Source organism: Hevea brasiliensis, chromosome 16, assembly GCF_030052815.1.
Source record: "Hevea brasiliensis isolate MT/VB/25A 57/8 chromosome 16, ASM3005281v1, whole genome shotgun sequence".
Classification (NCBI taxonomy): domain Eukaryota; kingdom Viridiplantae; phylum Streptophyta; class Magnoliopsida; order Malpighiales; family Euphorbiaceae; genus Hevea; species Hevea brasiliensis.
In genome coordinates this window covers 51064244-51085127 of record NC_079508.1, presented here as the reverse complement: position 1 = coordinate 51085127, position 20884 = coordinate 51064244, and the positions used below count along the sequence as shown (strand labels likewise).

The 20884-nt window shown below is 32.6% G+C and overlaps 1 protein-coding gene and 1 long non-coding RNA gene across 2 annotated transcripts; both read left to right on the top strand.

The window, feature by feature from the left end:
- The first annotated feature begins 2126 nt into the window (after nucleotides 1-2126).
- On the top strand, nucleotides 2127-3060 carry LOC110642088 (uncharacterized). Its single transcript, XR_002492379.2, has 2 exons — nucleotides 2127-2440; nucleotides 2627-3060. It is a non-coding gene; the product is annotated as an uncharacterized LOC110642088 (long non-coding RNA).
- Nucleotides 3061-18998: 15938 nt separating this feature from the next.
- Nucleotides 18999-20532, top strand: LOC131174654 (uncharacterized). Its single transcript, XM_058138405.1, has 4 exons — nucleotides 18999-19177; nucleotides 19347-20002; nucleotides 20089-20445; nucleotides 20527-20532. The coding sequence occupies exons 2-4, from the start codon at nucleotides 19931-19933 to the stop codon at nucleotides 20530-20532; spliced, it is 435 nt and encodes a 144-aa protein (XP_057994388.1). The 5' UTR covers nucleotides 18999-19177; nucleotides 19347-19930.
- Nucleotides 20533-20884: the final 352 nt, after the last annotated feature.

Sequence of the window (20884 nt, the reverse complement as noted above, 5' to 3'; positions counted from 1 at the left end):
GAGTACATAAGTTAGTTACCTTTCTTTATCTTTATTTACTTCTTTTTCACCCTCATTCAAATAGAGTTTAGTCGGTGAGAAGTATCGAACATGGATTTGACCAAATTAAAAGAAAGCAGAGCAGGGAGAAGGAGATGAGTGATTAGGGGAGAAAAGGCATTTTATCTGAGGAAGAGAAAAAGAAAATGGGCATTTTTTACTTTTTATGTTTAACTGACGGAATCTATTAAGAAAAGTTAATAAAAGGATTAAATAGTTCTATTTTGAATAAGTAGGAATATTTTAATTGGGTTTAAAAGTTTTAGAGGCCAATTAATTAATTTTAACAAATTTTAAGGACTTCATAGTAATTAATTATTTTTTTAATGCCTAAACTTATACTATAATGCACTTGAAAAAAATAAATTAATTAAATTTAATGCCAATTAATTAAATTTAACATATTTTATATAAAAATAAAAAAATAAATAAAATCTAAAACAATATCTAAAAAATGATTTTTTTACTTTCCAACCTAGCCTATGTGTGAATCATCTTTTTCTCCTTCTAGATGGGTTGTGAAAATCTTAATTCTTCAATTGACAACCAAATACCATTAGCTTCTTGAATGGGACGTTCCCATTCAATTTGGTTGATTGTCTCCCATTCAATTGGTAACCAAATACCCTTAGCTTCTTGAATGGGACGCTCCCATTCAATTCGGTTGAATGTCTCCCATTCATTGGAAAAAATAAAAACAACAACGCCATCAATGGCCAGCTAAATACAATTAGCTACTAGAAGAAAGGGAGCATTTCCCTGCTTTCTATTCAATTCGGTTGAATGTGTCACATTCTGGAAATTAGCATCACACTAATGCCCCACGCACGATCATCGTGCATGCGCATTCTTAGTCACGAAAGATATAGGCTCACCTTCACATTCTGAAAATTAGTATCACCTTTATGCTCTATGCACGATTTCTAAAGGCGTAGACCCCCACCTTAAGTTGTAAGTAAGGGTGTAAATGAGCTTAACTTTGTTCAAATTTGGCTCGTTTATAATTAATTTGTTTAGATTTGAGCTTGATTTGAACTGGATTCGAATTTTAATATCACAACTCAAACTTAGCTCATTCAAAACATATTAAACTCAAGTTCAATTTGAGCTCAACTCGTCATCAGCTTGTTTAAATTATAAATGAGCTTAACTCAAACTTTACTCGTTTACAAGCCAAGCTCGAGTTCGGTTCGTTTAAATTATAAAATTAAACCTAATTTTAAAAAACTTTTAAATACTAAATAATTCATTAAAAGATTTAAATAAAATTTTAATTAAAATCTCATTAAAATTAATTATTTTATTTTACTCCATAACAAAGTAAGGAGAGATTTTTTTTTCTGGTAGAAACCACTTGGTATTCGAAGTTCACTAACACGAGTAATCTAGATTCGCCTCGGTTAGGCCCACAAAGGGGGGGCAAGGTGCTTCCTCTCAAGTTTTAAAAGTACTTCATACCCAGGGTTCAAAATCGAGACCACTGGCTAAGAGAAAAGGGATTCCTGTCATCACATTTTACCCCTTGAGAGTAGGAGGAATTCTCCTTTTATAGAGAAGTCAACCCATCCCACTTACCAAAGTTTATATAATTCTCATACAGTTAATAGGTTTGTACATAAATAACTATGTTAAATATTGAATCAATATACAACTATGGTTCAATGGTAAAGGTTTGGCAAGTATTTGTTAACTTGACGTGGGTTTGATTCCCAATTTCGGTAATTAGGCATTTTTTTACTTTTTAATTTTATATTTCTTTTTTCTTTTTAATTCTCCTCCTTTTTATTTTTTATTTTTTTATTTCTTTTAGTAATTAATTGTAACTTTCACTCAAATGCTAATTAGAACCTTTAATTATTATATGTAAACTATAATGAAAGAAAATTTGAATTATATATATATACTTTATCTAATTTTATTGTTCTTAACTAAATTTAATTTTTATGGGAGAGGTAGACAATATTATGGAAGATTGAAAGAGAGTAATAATAGATAGGTAGCTTAATGTTAAAATTAAATATTAGTCTTTTCAATGTTTAAAGTTCACTTGAGAGAGAACTTCATCAAAGAGACTGGAAGGGAGAAGGAGAGACTACATAACACTACAAAAAAGTGAGTATAAGGGATAATTTTTGGGGACCAATTTTTTTTATGATCCTCAAATCATAATTTTTTTATATTATAGGGGATTAATATATTTTTTGCCTCTAATTGAATTACCGGGGATGACTTTTCTATCATAATTTAAAAAAAAAATTCTCACATGTAAGAGACAATTATATATATGATCCCTGAATTGTGAGTTAAGGGTACAAGTAAATGCCCTTTGTTTCTTAAAGCCACGGAAAGTCGAAAAGTCTCGTTGAGAACCTCTAGCTGTTGCTGCTTCTTCTTCTTCGAGGTAATACTTTTAGTAATCTCTCTCTCTTGATTGTTACCATTAATAGTAGTAGTAATTGCTTCCGCTATTGTGATTTTGTTTTTTTTTTTTTTTTCCTTTTTAATATCATTGTTTTGAGGTGCATGTTCCCCATTTTGATGATTTGCTGTGATTCACGTTTTGGACTTGCGGATTTGATATGGTTAGGTTTCCAAGGGAAGGAGGGAATTCAATCGAATTTTTTATTTGCTGTGATGGGCTTTCACTGTTATTCTACATTTCTCTTCAACTCGAGAGATCGAGCTAGATTTGATAGCGGCCCTTATGAACACCAAATGTTTGTTGATTTGTCTGGTTGAATTGGTAGTTGATTTGTTGTTGTTTCAGTGTCAAGCTTATGTATTCACTCATTGTTGTTCTTCATGGCAATTTCAATGCTGTTTGTGTAGAATTGTGCCAAAGTTACCTGACTTTGGGAATCTTTGTAACTTTCTTGTTTCTCTGTTCATGACAACCCAAGGGCTACATTAAGACAATATGAGTAAAATATGAAAAATAATAGCTTATGGGTGGACTTGACAAGGGCATTAACGTGATTAAAAATTGGAATAAAAAACATAGCTGCAGTGTTCTTGCTATCCTGTTTTGTCTTGGTCACTTTATGTTTGACAGAAAACATCTTTAAATATAAGCTGAAAAAACTTTCTCAATTTACAGGAATAATGTAGCAGCATTTGCCTCTTTTATATATTTGACCAACTGGAGATTTTTTTTTTTGAATTATTACCGACCAAATTATATATTTGTCAATAAATTTTAATATTATTTAAAAATTATTTAATTTTTTTTTAATTTTACCGATCAAAATTATTTTCATCAGTATTTTTTGTGATTATTCAATAAATTTTTTTAAATTATTACCGGTCAAATATTGTATTCGTCGGTATATTTTAATATTATTTAAAAATTATTTGAATTTAAAAAATAATATAGATTGATTTTAAATTTTATCAATTAAATATTATAAATTTATTTATAATTAAATATTTTATAAAATTATAAAATTTTTAATACATAAATTATTAATAAAAATATTTATTATATTAATTAATACTTGAAATATATAAAATTAAAGATTTCATGTATTTTTTTAAAAGTAATAACTAAATTTAAAATGAATTTGTGTAATTTAAAATATATTTTAATTAAATTTAAAATAATTCTAATATTAATTAAATTCAAATTAAGAGTATCCTACGGTTGCCATCTCCACATAAAACCTAAAATATTTTTTGTTACTTTCTATCTTGCACTCTGCCGACTTTATTTTCCCTCAGCCTCACTAATTGGCTTTCAGCCATGAGAGAGAAGTCCCACCAGGTACAAAATCTTTCTTTCTTTTACTCTCTATTTTTTTTTTCTCTTTCTCCATTTTATTTTATTTTCATAAAGTTATTGATTCTATGGCTTTACAGCAAACAACCTTTCATGTCTTCTGTTAGCCATTAGAATCTAAACACTAATGCCTTTGCCTGCCTTTGGGTTTGGATCATTTCATTCCTTTGCACTGAAAGTAGGGGGGAAAAAGTGAATTAAAACAAAAGAATTAACTTATAACGTCATAAATTCAACTCAGCCCCACTTCAATGGGTTACAAGAATTAATATTTTTTTTCTAAGTCTGGCCAGTAGCGAAATATAGTAAAAAAATTTTGGAGTCAATAGATAGATGAATTATATAATATACATGCATATAAAAATAGTTAAGTCTTGAATTTAGAAAGATAAGACTCATATTTTTTTTAGATAAAGGAACATTTACACTACAAGCACGCAATAATATGTTCAATACATAGAGATTAATTAATTTTCTATTACTAAAATAGGATTAATTTCCCATTACTAAATATGTTCTCCATTAAAAAAAAAAAAAGGATTTAATACTTAAATACAAAGATGAATTAAGAAAAAATAGGGGTCAATTGATCCATAAAAATATACAACTCACCTAATAGATTCAAGCTCAAGTCCACTCTCTGATCTCTACTTTTCTTTCTTTTTTTTTTAAATCCCTTTATTTAGCACTATCAAAGTCTAAACTTATTATTATTAGTATAGGAAATTAGTTTTATATAATAATTAAGATGATAATAAAAATCATTGAATTACAGAATTAGATGTGCAGCTACAACTCCTTGGAAGAAAACTGAAGTGTTGGAAGAATCAATGTCATTTTCTGTCCAACTAGGCCAAGTAGTTAATGCAATCTTCAAAGCTTCCAAATGATCCATCTCTTTAAATATCTTGTCTCCTACTTGAGAGTAGTATCGAGTGCAAATGATTCCTATATTTTTATATAAAAATAATTTAACAATTTTTAAATTAAATATTTACTATAAAAATTGGTATAAAATTAACTTTTATATATATATATATATATTATTAAAATAATAAATATATCATTTTTCTACATCAATTTTATAATAAACATTTAATTTAAATATTACTAATTGATTTATTTGTATACTGCTTGTTTTTATTTTGCCATCTTTGTATAGTTAACATGATTGTTGTTTCAGTTGGTGGATTATTGTAAATCAGTGAATTGTTTGGATGAGAAAGAAAATGATTTTAGGCCTGAATTGTATTCAGCAGTGGATTTACTCCCTGATTATTCTTTCAAAGATTGACTATTTAATCTTGATTATTGATCCAAATATGATAGGACTGTTTGTAACACTGAAATGTGAATTATCCCTCTACAGTTATTGATATTTATGATCTAGGAGTAAAAATATCAAATATTGATGATTTTATACAGGTGTTTCATGAATCCCATTGACATGATTGATTTAATTATGATTTAATTTAATAATTATTTTAATCAATTTAATTTTAATAAATTTTAATTTAATTCTCATTTCAATTTAAATCAATTTGATTGTGATTTCAAATTGGTAGCATTTTTTTGAATAGTACAATCAATAGGCACTATCCACGTAAAAACACAAAATTTTCCCAATAAACTAAAAGTAAAAAAACAAATAAAAAGAAAGAGGAAAAAGAGCTGCTATCTCACCTGACTTGCATTATCTTGCATTATTTTTACCAATGACTTGTTTTTAGTACCTATTTGTTCTTTATCTATTTGTACATGCAAGATAATTTTTTTCCCTACATGCTTTAGTTATCATATTTGTTGTTATTCATTGTTATTTTTAATTGTTAAAGGATATGGCTCCTGATAAGAGTTGGATGGGAATTGAGAATAGAAAGGACCCTAGATATATTCATGGAGTTGAAGGTTTTCTGACATATGCATTTAGGCATGAATTAATAGTAGATGCGATTCCATGTCCTTGCTTAAAATGTAGAAATGTCAATTACAAGTGTCAATTTGAAGTTAGGTACCATTTGTTAAAGCATGGAATTCTCAAATCTTATACCATTTGGTATTTCCATGGAGAGTCTCTAAATGAAGATGTTGACATCAATGATGATCCAATTGTTAATGATGATCAAAACTTCGATGATGATATGATTGGATTAGTGAATGACATATATGGCGGTTCTAATGTCAACATTGGAACAGATTCTACTGAAGCATCGGTTGGAGAGGAACCTAAAGGGGATGCTGCCATGTTTTACCTTCTATTAAGGGAAGCTAAGGAAAAGTTACATCCAGAATGTGAGCTCTCAAAATTGGCTGCTATAGTGAAGTTACTTCACATGAAGAGTTTTCATCGATGGATCAATAGATCATTTGATGATTTGCTTGGAAGGGAGCTTATTCCAAATGGAAAGCAAAATTTGCCAGAATCATACAATAGTGCTTGAAAGTACGTTAGTGGTCTAGGCTTTCACTATGAGAAGTATGATGTTTGTCAAAATCATTGTACATTATATTAGGGATCATTTGCCAATGCATCATCATGTCAAATATGTGGATAATCTAGGTGGAAGTCTGATGAAGGGAAAAGCAAGAGGAAAAAAACTCCATATAAAATGCTATGATATTTCCCTTTAAAACCAAGGTTGCAGAAGTTGTTTATGTCTAATCAGGTAGCATCTGATATGCGATGGCATAAGGAAAAAAGGATAGATGATGGAATTATGAGTCACCCTGCTGATAGTCTTGCATGGATGTCTTTTAATGAACAACATGGTTCATTTGCAAGTGATGCTCATAATGTTAGACTTGGATTGGCAACTGATGGTTTCCAGCGTTTTAGAAATATGAGCTCCCAACATAGCATTTGGCCTGTAATTCTTATACCCTATAACTTGCCCCCTTCGATTTGTATGAAGCAGACCAATTTGATGATGTTAATGATTATTCCTGGTAAGCATAGTCCAGGAATGGGTATAAATATTTTTTTGCAGCCTTTAATTGCTGAATTAAAAGAGTTGTGGGAGGTTGGTGTGGAGACTTATGATGCACATAGCAAAAAGAACTTCACATTGCATGTGGCCATTATTTGGACAATTAGTGATTTTCCAGCTTATGGAGATTTATCAGGGTGTTCAACAAAAGGTTACAAGGCTTGTCCTGCTTGCCACAAATATACTAGTGCAAAACACCTTGCTTGTACAAAGAAAATGTGCTATATGGATCATAGAAGGTTTTTGCCTCCTAGTCATAAATGGCATAAGGACACTAAGTCTTCAATGGCTTTAGAGAGACAAGAGCAATTCCAAAACTACTGTTAGGTGACGAGGTGTTAATGGAGCTTTAAACTTTCACTCAAATGTCATTTAATAGAGGTATTAAAAGGAAGTATGATGCTTCAAATAGTTTCGAGAATTGGAGGAAGAAGAGTATCCTTTTTCAGTTACCCTATTGGAAGACACTTCTTATTCTGCATAATCTGGATGTGATGCACATTAAAAAGAATGTGTGTGATAATGTGTTAGAAACTATAATGAACATCAAAGGAAAGACGAAAGATAATTTGAATAGCCTTTATGATTTGGTGAGTATGGGCATTAGACACGAGCTTCATCTAATTGTGAATGGAAACAATGTTTGTGTCCCAATGGCACAATATGTTATTTCTAATCATGAAAAGGAAGTCTTATGTAAGATGTTGGCTAATCTAAAGACTCTAGATGGTTATTTGTCAAAAATATCCAGGTGTGTTAATGTGAAGGAATGTAAGATTTCTGGAATGAAAAGTCATGATTGCCATGTATTCATACAACGACTTCTTCCTCTTGCAATTCGACGTTTCCTTCCTAAAAATATTGCTAAGCCACTTATTCAGTTAAGTGCCTTCTTTCGAGATATATGCTGTAAGAGTTTAGATAGCTCTCAATTGGATGACATCAAGAAGCAAATTGTCTTGACATTATGCAAATTAGAGATGATTTTTCCTCCATCTTTTTTTAACATTATGGTGCATTTAGTTGTACACTTACCAAGTGAGGCCAAGATTGCTAGACCTGTTCAATATAGATGGATGTACCCAATTGAGAGATATTTGCATAAATTAAAATTTTATGTTTGGAATAAGGCAAAGCCAGAAGGATCAATTGCTGAAGCTTACATTGCTGATGAGTGCTTAACTTTCTGTTCAAGATATTTGGTAGGAATTGACACCATGTAACACCCCTATGTTCGGTAGTGCGTTCTACTGTTCCAGTGACCAGTGTTGTCCGGACAGCTAGAATGCCCAGAACTACAATTAAATATTGGTGAGGAGACATAAAATAATGAAATACAAGAAAAGAAAATACAAGAAAAATAAAGGAAAAATAATAGCAATGAAATGTAACCAAGTTAAACAAGCCGAGAACCCTAGCGATGGGTGACCGCACCTTGAAGTTGCGGTGTGGACCGTTGACAAGCCCTGGACCGCGGGGAACCCTAAAAAATATTTTTAAGACTTAAATAAACATCTATTGAAGTATAAATGTCATTAGAAATATCAAAGAAAAATTAAATAATTAGTACAAAGAAAAATGAGAAATCGAGAAAATGAAAAAACTCGGTGTTACTGAAAAATTAGGAATGCAATCCGAACAGGGGCATTGTGGTCATTTGACACCCCGAGTTATCTTTTGACCTAAATATCCATTAAAAATAAATGATATTACAATTTAGAAATGTCATGAAAAATTAATTTGTGACACTTTATGAGAATTGTGAAAGAAATGGGGGATAAAAACTAAATTATGGAAGTTTAACATAAAAAATTGTTTTTAATCCTATTAGTGCTCCACTAACTCCACTAAAGTGGACCATTAAACATATTATGGACAGCATATCACTCACCTTCTTCAACCTCACTCACCTTGCCGAATTGAAAAAAAACTCTCAAAACCTCCATGGACGGCCAACCATGGCCAAAGCTTCCTAACCTCCATACAACCTTGATCAATTCACCTTTTCCACTTGATTTCTTCACTAAAGTTTGTCTATACAACTTGGGTAGTAGATAGGCAGCAAGAAAGTTGAGTTTTGGTGAGGTTTTGAAGAATTTCAAAAGTGGTAAGTGAGTGTTTTCAAATCTTACTTCATTAAACTTTGAATGGATGTTATGGGTAGTTGATTTGTGGAAGAATTTTTGAAGTTTGATGTTTTAAGAGAGATGTACATTTTGGCAGCCATGGAACCTCAATAAGAACAGTTTTTTCTTGTATGTAAATAGTGATTTGGATGATGATTTAAATGTTTAATTGTATTGAAATTGAATTCCATGTGTAAGGTTTGAATTGTAAGCTTAAAAAGTGAAAGTGGAAATTGATGGGTATGTGTAAACTTGTGGCAGCCTTATGAAGAAGATCAAAATGTGTTGTTTCATGGTTTGGCTTATGGAATTATATTATTGAATTATGTTTTTATGGATGGCAGCATGTATGTGTGTATTAAGGTTTGAATTTGGACATGTAAATGAGGTGCATTCATGTGTTTAATTGTTATAATTGGACTTGAAAAATTCTGGGTTATAGTGTACATATTGAGAATAGTTATAAGCTGCCAAAATGATCAAAATGTGTTGCTAAATGTGTTAATGTTATGGTACAAACCAGAATTGGCATGGAAGAATGAACTTGGTAAGCATAGGATGTGTAATTGGTAAAGGATGAACAAATTGTAATAGGGCAGTGTGTATTTTAGCTTAGAACCTTAAGTGTGTGGCTCCAATTGGTATGAGACCAATTGGAGGTGGAACTAGGCACAAAATGTGCCAACTTTCATGAAGGAAGCTTATCAAAATTCTGCCTAGAAGGTAACTTGAAAAATGACCAAATCCGAAAGTGTTTTGAAAGCCTGAAAATTGACCATTTGGGCAGTAGTTAGTATTTTGGCCATAACTCACTCAAAACAGGTCCAATTGACCTCAAATTTTTACCATGAATAGCTGAGACATATATCTACAATTCTTATGAAGACACCAAAGCCCAGAAATGGCCAAAACCAAGCCAAATAGCTTGCACAAGTTCAGGTACCAAAACTGGCCGAACCAAAAGTGACCTAAAAATGACCTAAAGCTATCATTTTGGTACATTCTGTCCAGCATTGGTAGATTGACCATAACTTGGTCTACACAACTCAGAATGACCTGAAATTTTGTTCCGCATGTAATTAGACATAGATCTACAAGTTTATAGTTTTGACCGAAACCCGAAAATCAAGGGAACTAGGTCATCCGGTTAGGTCAAATTAGTATACTGAAATCCGGCAAATTACAATAAAATGCAATATACTTGAAAGTGAAATTGGTAACATGTACCAACACTAAAAGGCCATAAAATGTGACATATTGGTAACATTAAAACCTAATCCACCTAGAGTGCATCAAGGGTCAACATCTTAGGTTGACTAAGAAAATAATAGAATTCAATAAGTTAATTATTAAGCCATATTGTTAGAGACAATTTAAATGAGTACTGAAACACTTCAAATTATGTGTTTCAGTTAGCAAAGACTCAGGGAAGGGGAAGGAAACACTGAGTCAGAGCCAAGAGACATTTATCAGAGGTTTGTGCATAACAGTTATTTCTTTTGAATTTTCAATTGAAATGAATTATGACAATTTGTCTATTATTGTTTAAATTGTGAAAATTGGTTTGATGGATACTTATTGCTTAAAAAACATTGTAAATGGTTTGAAACCACAGCTATCATGTATATTGATTGAATTTCTCACTAGCTTGTCTAGTGGGATGAATTGACTTTGAATTCCCTCTCTGGCTGAAGTGTTGAGGTGTGTGCCTATTGAGGATGAATAGAATGAGTACTCATATTATTGCTAGCTAGCTATGTTATTTCTCATTAGCCATCGGCTCTTGGGATGAATTGGACTTTGGAACATGATTAAGCTGTGTGTGATTTATTGATATTTATTGTGATATTATGAAATGGAGTTTAAATTCTTTATGACATTCACTGTCTTTGAATTTAACTATGGTTTTAAGTATCCACTATTTATATGACTTATGATTTGTGATTTAAAGTTGTATTTTGTTAATGCTGTGCACCACTGAGACATTGGCTTAGCGATAACTTTTCATTATTGTCGTAGGTAGACAGACTGACAGGGCAGCAGACTAGGCTGCTAGTGCTTCATTGAGAGTTCATCGGGTATATTGAGTATACCATATTTTGCATTTTGTATTGTAATGTATGTTCACTGTATATATATAGTGTTCTTGGTTTTGAGCAGTTGTAAATTAAAATTGTACATTGAAGTTGTAAAATAAATTGTGAATTATTTTGGCTTGTAAAATTTGTGATATATTTCTTATCTCAGCTTTTGAAAATACTGGAAAATTATTGTGGATTTGAGTTGACAATTGCTGAGAAACTTATTGTGTTGATTGAATATTGGAGTTTGGGGATTGAACAAAATAATTGAAGTGCTTTTTTTTTTACAGGTTTTTGAAGAACTGTTTTTTTTAAAATACAGATGGCACTCTGCTAAAATTTTTACAGAAATTATTAATACTTCAAATGTGTTATCTAGTTTCACTTCAGTTAAAAAAAAAAAAAAATTTAACACCTGTAAATAGTGCTCACCACTGTAAAATGAAGTAAGAAAAGTTTTAAAATTCCTTATAGTGTATTTAATGGGTTATCAGTAGACAAAGTTTGGTAATTCATTAGGTATACTATGGGATCATGTTATGCCTTACAAAGGGGTAGGGTGTGACACACCATCTTTAATCAGCTCCCACAAAATGATGATGGCTTTGATCAAAATGGTTGCAATGATGGGTTGGGAATTTTTAGAAGATCTGGGCGATCATTAGAAAGAGGTGAGTATCACTTGCTCATTGATGACTGGAAGCAGAAGGCACATCTTTACATTCTTAATAACTGTGAAGAAGTCTAGCCTTATGTTGAGTAAGTATCATTTTTTTTACGTGAACAAAATCTTATAATCCTAATATTATCCTATTTGATTTCTTACAAAATAAACGTCGTTATAGGAAATATAAAGGTTCATTGCCTAATATGAGTCATCGGGAATTGATGAGACATTATAATTCAGAATTCCTAAATTAGTTCTTTAATCATGTACGTGAACTTATCCAATATTCTTGACTTTATTGAGTACATTACTTTATTCATATAATTCAATATAAATAATTATATATCCACATGATTTGATGATAAACTTCAAGGTGGTTGAGTTACATGCACAAGGAGCAATTTTTGATGACTTACTCCATTTAGCTGAAGGTCCTTTAACACTCTACAAGTGTTATACTGGTTATATTGTGAATGGGTTTTGCTTTCATACTTTAGATCGTCAGAAAATCAGACAAAGTCAAAACTCTGCTGTCATGTCTAGGGGTGACAATAATTCTCCTGACAAAGAGTGTTATGGAACTTTGATGGATGTGTGGGAGCTACAATACTCAAAAAGGAATCAAATTTCATTATTTAAACGTGAATGGTTTGATGTGCAACATAAAGAGACTGGTTGCATAGTAGATAATTACTCAATCACAAGTGTCAAAGCCAACGCTCAATTAAGTACATAGGAGCCTTTTATTTTAGTTTGTCAAGCTGAGCAAATCTTTTATGTTGAGGATCCAAAAAATCCAAATTGGCTTGTTGTAATGAAAACTCATCCTTGAGATCTTTATAACATGCCTGTTGAATTACAGGATAATGTTTGTGAAATTGCTGATGATAATGAGGTTTACCAAGAAGAGGAAAATGACATGCATGGTCGTCCAACAAGACCGTTAGACAATGATGATGATATTGTTGACTTGAATAGGGTTGATGTTGATCCTAAAGAAGTTTCTATTCAAACAGCTCGAGAAATTCAAGAACGAATTGAACAAAATGATAAGGAACATAATCAGGAAGAAAATATAGATGCTAGTGAAGATGAATTTGGAGATGATAATAATGAATTTGAAAAAGAAGATGATGATGATTAAAGGTGGTTTTAAATATATATATATATATATATATATTTTTTTTTTTTTTTAATTTTGACATACTCTTCCTATTGTATTTGTTTATTTATTAGGTATAATTTGATATATTGACACATTGTTGATTTTTTCTTTTATTAAGTTTGTTAATTTTTGTTCATATTTTAATTTGTTTAGGTGATGGCAAGTGTAAGTAAACGTAAGAAGAATAATAGGAAGATGCCGCCTGGGTTGAAAAGTTGCATATCTTCTGCACATGGTGATTCGTCTGAAGAAACACTTCCACCATCCCAATCAGAAAATTTGTCTGACTTTGTTACACCTGAAGGTATTTATTTGAATATTTGAATTATTTAGCTTTGAATGGTAATGTTATAATTTATTAGAAAATTGTGATTTTTTTTCAAATTTTAGATGGATGGAGACAAGTTTCAAAGTCTAACCCTATTTGCAAGCTCACTAGTATTAACAGTATTGTTCGCATTCAGAGACAATCTTCTCCTACATCTAATATTGGTATATTTACATCTATTACAATTATAATTCTTTTAAGTGCAAGCTTACACATGAAAAAGTTATAAGTTATAAATACTAAGTAACCAATTTTATTTTTTTTATATTTAGGTAAAAAAGATAACTTTTTAGAGCCAACTCTAATCATGCACCACCTAACATTACTGATGCTCCATCACTATCTTCTCCTCCTCTATCAATTATCGGTATAATTTCATATTTTACTTATAAATAAGTGTCAAATTTTTGTTTTAGAAATTTGGAATTATGATAGTGATATAACTAAATTCTTTTCTTATGATATGATGTAGAGGAAAGTAGGCAACCTTTAAGAACTAACATTGAAAATGATCCAGTTGGTGTTAGTAATGCTCCTTCATTATCTTCACTTGCTTCAAATGTTGTTGGTATGATTCTATACATTTTAACTAAATTTCAATAAAAGTTTTATTTTAATAATTTTGAAGTATAATAGGGATGCATATGAATGCTTTTGTTATTTTATAATTTTAGAGGAACGAAGACGATCTTTGAGGACTCACATTGATAATGAGTCATTTGGTGCTATTAATGATCACTCACAAACTTCGCTTCCTCCAACTTCTGCTACTAGAGTCAATAATCAGTCTGATAGAAATCCTTGTCAGCCTGGGATTGAGACAAGTGGAAGAAGTTCAATGAATTTTAGAAGTAATTTTCATACACTTGTATAAGCTAAGAGATTGATAAAAGTATTAGAAGTTCACCAAATCTTGCTAATTTATTGGATTAATCTTTTTGCTCATACATATTTGACGAGTTGTGTATATTGGATGATTTTTTTTTTTTTTTTTGTTCTTCCATTAGGATGTTTGGCTAGTGGTAGGGGATTGTACAAAGGCATTGATCTTTGTTATGGAAAGTCAATCATTATATTATTTCTGTGTATATTCTGTATTCTGTATTCCTATTTAGGATTTCTTATTTAGGATTTCTTCCTAATTAGTATAACACAATTATAGAAATCAATTGTATATAAATACCCATGTACAGATTAATTGAAATCAATGAGAATCATCTCTTTCTACATCTCTTTCTACATGGTATCAGAGCAGGCCATCTAGGGTGACTATTTGTTCTCACCACCCAGCTCAAGAGAGACCTTGGCCGCCGACCGGCCATTTCGATTCCGATCAATATTGCCAGCGTCGCCTCAATCCCCTCATTCCACCACTGTGTGTCTTTGTTGCGATCCAAAGACACCATTAAAGGAGTTCTGATGTTTGGCTCTCAGATGATATTTGGGTATTTACTTGATTTGTGATTTTGGATTATTTTGTTCTTTATCGGCACTTTGGATTAGCGTTTCGGTTAGTTTTCTTTGTCTCAACAAATGGCAGACAATAAGAATGTTATTTCTGATGTGATTCCGATGATGACTAAGATCACGGAACACAAACTTAATGGTTCAAATTACAGGTGGAGTAAGACTGTTAGGGTCTATTTGCGTAGCATTGATAAGGATGATCACCTTACTAAAGATCCACCTATCGATGATACACAACAAACTTGGCTAAGGGAGGGCGCTCGGTTGTTTTTGCGGCTTGAACTCGATTCACGGTGAGGTAATTAGTTTAATTAATCACGTGAATTTGTTAAAGAATTGATGGATTACTTAGATTTTTACGTATTACGGTAAAGGGAATATCTCGTATTTATGATGTTTGTAAGGCATTCTCTACCGTCTTGAGAAAGAGAATAAGTCTCTCACGGCTTATTTTATGGATTTTAAATGGGTATATGAGGAACTTAATGTATTGTTGCCTTTTAGTTACGATGTGAAAGTTCAGCAGCCCAACGGAGCAACTGTCGTTATGAGTTTTCTTGCAGCCTTCCTTGAGTATGAGACTGCTAAATCTCAGATTCTTTCCAGTTCTGAGATTTCCTCTTTGCATGAAACATTCACACGGGTCCTTCGTCCAGAGAGTACCCAATCTTCACAGCCTGCCCGTAGTGCTCTTATTAGCCGTAATCCAAATGGACAACGTGGTAATAGAAGAGGAAGTAGAGGAGGAATTACAGCAATGTAAGTAATCAGTAATGGAGAAGCTAGTTCTAATCAGGACTCAAGAGGAGTCATTTGTTATTATTGTCATGAGCCTGGCCATACAAAATATAATTGTCCACAACTTCAGAGGAAAAATCAGCGATCACAGATGGCAAATATGGCAGCAGAGGATTCTACAGTATCTTCCTCTGAGAAAACTGTTTTGGTATCTGCAGAGGATTTTGCACAGTTTTCCCAGTATCAGGCATCTCTAAAGCCTACCAGTTCCCCTATCACTGCGATCGCTGAGTCAGGTAAATCCACTACATGCCTTGTGTCTTCCTCATCCAAATGGGTTATTGATTCTGGTGCAACAGATCACATGACAGGTAATTCTAGTCTTCTATCTGCTTTTCAGTCTAATCCCACTTCCTCTACTGTTACTTTAGCTGATGGTTCTACTTCTTGTGTCATGGGTTCTGGAACTGCGAATCCGACTTCGTCAATTTCTTTGTCATCTGTTTTGTGTCTACCAAATTTCTCTTTTAATCTACTTTCTGTTAGTAAACTTACTCGTACCTTAAATTGTTCTATTTCCTTTTTTTCTGATCAGTGTTTGTTTCAGGATCTTATGGCCAGATTATTGGTAGAGGGCGTGAGTCGTGGTCTCTACATTCGGAAAATCATATACGCGATCGCTTGTTTGCTCCAGATCTGTAACACCTCTTGAAGCTCATTGTAGATTGGGTCATCCTTCTTTGTCTACCATGAAGAAGTTGTGTCCTCGATTTGATCTTTATCGATTACTAGAATATGAGTCGTGTCAGTTTGCAAAACATCATCGTTTGCCTTCTGTGTCTAGAGTCAATAAACGGGCTTCATCCCCTTTTGAGTTAGTTCATTCTGATGTTTGGTCCTTGTTCTGTTACTTCTAAAACTGGATTTCGTTATTTTGTTACTTTTGTTGATGATTACTCTCGTGTTACCTGGTTATATTTAATGAAGAATCGTTCTGAGTTGTTTTCTATCTTTTGTGCCTTTTGTAATGAAATCAAAACTCAATTTAATATTTCTGTGCGCATATTAAGAAGTGACAATGCTAAAGAATATTTTTTCAAAGACAATTTCAGTCTTACATGACACAAAATGGCATTCTTTATCAGTCTTCCTGTGTGGATACCCCATCCCAAAATGGCGTGGCCGAAAGAAAAAATCGGCATCTTCTTGAGGTAACTCGTGCTCTTCTTTTTCAGATGAAAGTTCCTAAACACTTTTGGGCGGATGCAGTTTCTACGACATGTTTTTTGATCAATCGTATGCCGTCTTTTATCCTTAATGAGGATATTCCTTATATTGCTTTGTTTCCTACAAAATCTTTGTTTCTGTTGAACCCGTATTTTTGTTGTACTTGTTTTGTGCGTGATGTTCGTCATGAGTTACTAAATTGGATCCAAAGTCTCTCAAATGTATCTTCCTTGAGTACTCTCGGATGCAAAAAGGGTACCGTTGTTTCTCCTCCTCTTAATCGTTATCTTGTTTCTGCAGATGTCACATTTTTTGAGTCCACTCCATTTTTTTCTCAATCATCTGTGTATGAGAGTCAGGGGGAGGAGGATGATATCTTAATATATACTGCCCAATCAATGTCTAGTCCTCTCTCACAGCCTGTTTCTTACGTCTCTAGACCTACTCGGCCTCCGTTGTTCATGTTTATTCCAGAGATTGGAGATTACCGACTCGGATCCTCCACCATACTTCGTTGGGAGATCCTGCACTCATCGATCATGATTCGATCTAGATTTACCCATTGCTCTTCGTAAAGGTAAACGCGTTCATGTACTTACCCTATCTCTTCTTTTGTTTCTTATAATCAATTGTCTTCTTGTTCTCGGTGTTTTGTTACTTCTTTAGACTCTGTTCCTATCCCTAATCTGTTGGTGAGGCCTTTGTCTCATCCTGGTGGTGTCTTTGCTATGAAAGAAGAAATGGAGGCTTTAGATGCTAATGGTACATGGGAATTGCCTTGCCCACCGGTAAGAAAGCTATTGGTTGCAAATGGGTATTCTGATGAGGTAAATCTGATGGTTACGTGGCTAGGTTAAAAGCACGCCTTGTAGCAAAAGGATATGCTCGGACATATGGGGTTGATTACTCGACACTTTTTCTCCCGTAGCTAAACTTACTGCTCGCTTGTTTATCTCTTTAGCAACTACATATGATTGGCCCTGCACCAATTGGATATCAAGAATGCTTTCCTTCATGGTGATCTTCGAGGAGGTGTATATGGAGCAACCACCTGGGTTTGTTGCTCAGGGGGAGTTGGGTAAAGTTTGTAGGCTTCGGAAGTCTCTTTATGGCTTGAAACAAAGTCCTAGGGCCTGGTTTGGGAGATTCAGTGAAGCAGTACAGGAATTTGGTATGCAAAAGAGTAAGTGTGATCACTCGGTATTTTATAAGCAATCTGAGGTGGTCTAATTCTCTGGTAGTCTATGTGGATGACATTATCATCACCGGGAGTGACTCTGCAGTATTTCATCTCTTAAAACCTTCCTCCAAACCAGTTTGCACCAAAGACTTGGGATTATTAAAGTATTTTTGGGTATTGAAGTTATGAGAAGTAAGAAGGGTATTTTCTTATCTCAAAGAAAATATGTCATCGATCTATGGGACAGACAGAAAATTAGGTGCTAAGCCTTGTAGTGCACCAATTACTCCAAATTTATAACTGTTAGCAGGGGATAGTGAGTTGTTTGAAGATCCAGAGAGATATAGGAAATTGGTAGGAAAATTGAACTACCTTACTGTCACTCGTCCTGACATTGCTTATGCCGTTAGTGTGGTAAGTCAGTTTATGTCTTCCCCAACCGTTGCTCATTGGGAAGACATGGGACAAATCTTGTGCTATCTGAAGGGAGCTCCAGGAAGAGGTTTGTTATATGGTAATCATGGGCATTTGAATGTTGAATGTTTTTCAGATGCCGACTGGGCTGGATCTAAGGTTGATAGGAGGTCAACTACTGGATATTGCGTTTTTGTTGGAGGAAATTTGGTGTCTTGGAAAAGCAAGAAGCAGAGTGTAGTTTCTCGATCTAGTCTTTGAATCCGAATACTGAGCCATGGCACAATCAGTATGTGAGGTAATGTGGATATTTCAATTACTAGATGAGACAGTTTTAAGACCCCCAACTGCGAAATTGTGGTGTGATAATCAAGGCTCTCCATATTGCTTCTAATCCGGTATTTCATGAGCGGACCAAACATATTGAGATTGATTGTCACTTTGTTCGTGAAAAGATTCAACAACAGATCATCTCAACAGGACATATCAAAACTGGAGAGCAGTTAGGAGATATTTTCACAAAAGCTCTGAATGGAGCTAGGATTGACTACATTTGTAACAAGTTGGGCATGATTAACATCTATGCTCCAACTTGAGGGGGAGTGTTATGGAAAGTCAATTATTATATTATTTACATGTATATTCTCAGATTCTGTATTCCTATTTAGGATTTCTTATTTAGGATTTCTTCCTAATTAGTATAACACAATTATAGGAATCAATTGTATATAAATACCCATGTACAGATTAATTGAAATCAATGAGAATCATCTCTTTCTACATCTCTTTCTACAATCTTGATAAGTTGACAAATGGAAAGAAGGACAAGTTAATTATCTTCATACCCCCAAGAAAATATTTTCAACCAATTGTTGAACATGAAAGAAAGTTGGCATCATGGTTAGGATATTGTGCAAGATCTTGTGGTCCACCTAAGGAGCCTTGGAATGCTATTGAAGCTCGATATCGTACTCGTTTATGGAGTATGATTCGGGTTAACTTCATATGCTTTTTTAGAGTTTCTTATTTGAAAAAATTATTTTTATCCTTTAAATCATATCACATTATATTTTATTATATTCTATGTTAAATGGCCAAATAAGATGAATACATGATATTGCATAATTAAGAATTAATTTTTAAATTTTATAGGATTACTTTGATGTAAGTCCTGAGAGTCCAGAAAAATGGAAGAAGCTTGAGGAAATGCAAAAGGTGAAGCCTGACACAGCTGAGAGAAAAAAGCTAAGTTTGAATTCTATTGTTTCTATGAGATGAAAATATTATATTGCAAATTGAAATACAAGCTATACCTTAAGTATTTGAAGTACTCAAGTGAAGATGAACGACTGCAACATGTTCCTGAAGGATTGATTGTGGATACTTGGAAGGAAATGTTCAAAGTTTTTGCTAATAAGGACTTTCAGGTGCTTTTTAATTACTTTTTCTATTATGGTAAAAAATAAATATTTTTTTAACATTAATATCATGTAGGCCTTATGTTCCACCAATACAAATAATCACGCTAGTTAAAGAATTATTGCCTCAACTGATCCCACTCCTTTTGCGCAAGTAGAGTATGATATGGTAAACTATAAAAAAAAAAAAAAAATACTATTTACTCATAGTGATTTCTTTTCTTTAGTTATATTATGTTATATAATGCATGGTTAATATAATTAATACTATAGATTGATGAGGAGATTGGTGAAGTACCATATGCTTCTAAAGTCTGGATGGCTACACATGGGTTCTTGGATGAGCAAGGCCAAACACAATGGCATGATCCAGAATCATCAAGGATATATGTAAGTATTTTGACTATGAAATTATGAATATTTTTAGATTATATTTATATATTAAATATTCATATATTTAACATTATATTTTGTAGGAAGAGACGCAAAGGATTGAGAAACAACCAACAAATGATAATGAGATTGGTCCTACTCCAAATGATGTCTTAAAAGAGGTGTTTGGCATTAGATCTGGTTATGTCCGTGGTAAAAGATTAGGATACAAAGCAAGCACTAGAGGAATGGCATGTGGTTCTAGAAATGAGGAATTAAATGAATTGAGAGATGAGGTAGCAAGGTTGAATGCTCGTTTGAAGGAACGAGAACAACGCAATAATGAGATAACACAACTAAATGCTCGACTCAAGGAACAAGAAGAGCACAATTTAGAGTTTTTTAAAAGATTTGAGAGTGTGAGAGGATACAAATCATCAAAAAGTCAAGATATAACAATAGTAAGTACTTTCTAGATATATTTAATTTCATGAATTGGAAAAACAACTTTTTGAATGAACTTTTATTTAAATCTATTGTAGGATTAACAGATCGAGTGATGAAGGCTTGCAGACTGGCAATGAAGTTGAATTAGAGTTTGAAGACTACTATTATCATAGGAGTTTTATTTTGAATATTATCAAGTATGAACAAATTAGGAATAAAAGTAAGTAGATTTAAGTTTATTTTGCATACTAGCTACGTACACTTAAAAATTATTGTTATATCATACTTTAAAACTTATGTTGCGTTTTATTGTTGAATATTAATTTTATCATATAGTTGTTTTAAATTAAATATGAAATTTACGAATATCAATATTTTTAACAATTATAAATAAAATATCCCAATATTAAAAGCAACTTTATAGGGGACAAAATATGAGGATATGAGAACGAA

Coding starts and splice junctions, on each gene's coding strand:
- LOC131174654 (XM_058138405.1), top strand. CDS start 19,931: ATGGCTACACATGGGTTCTTGGATGAGCAAGGCCAAACACAATGGCAT. Junction 20,003..20,088: donor CAGAATCATCAAGGATATAT/GTAAGTATTTTG, acceptor TATATTTTGTAG/GAAGAGACGCAAAGGATTGA.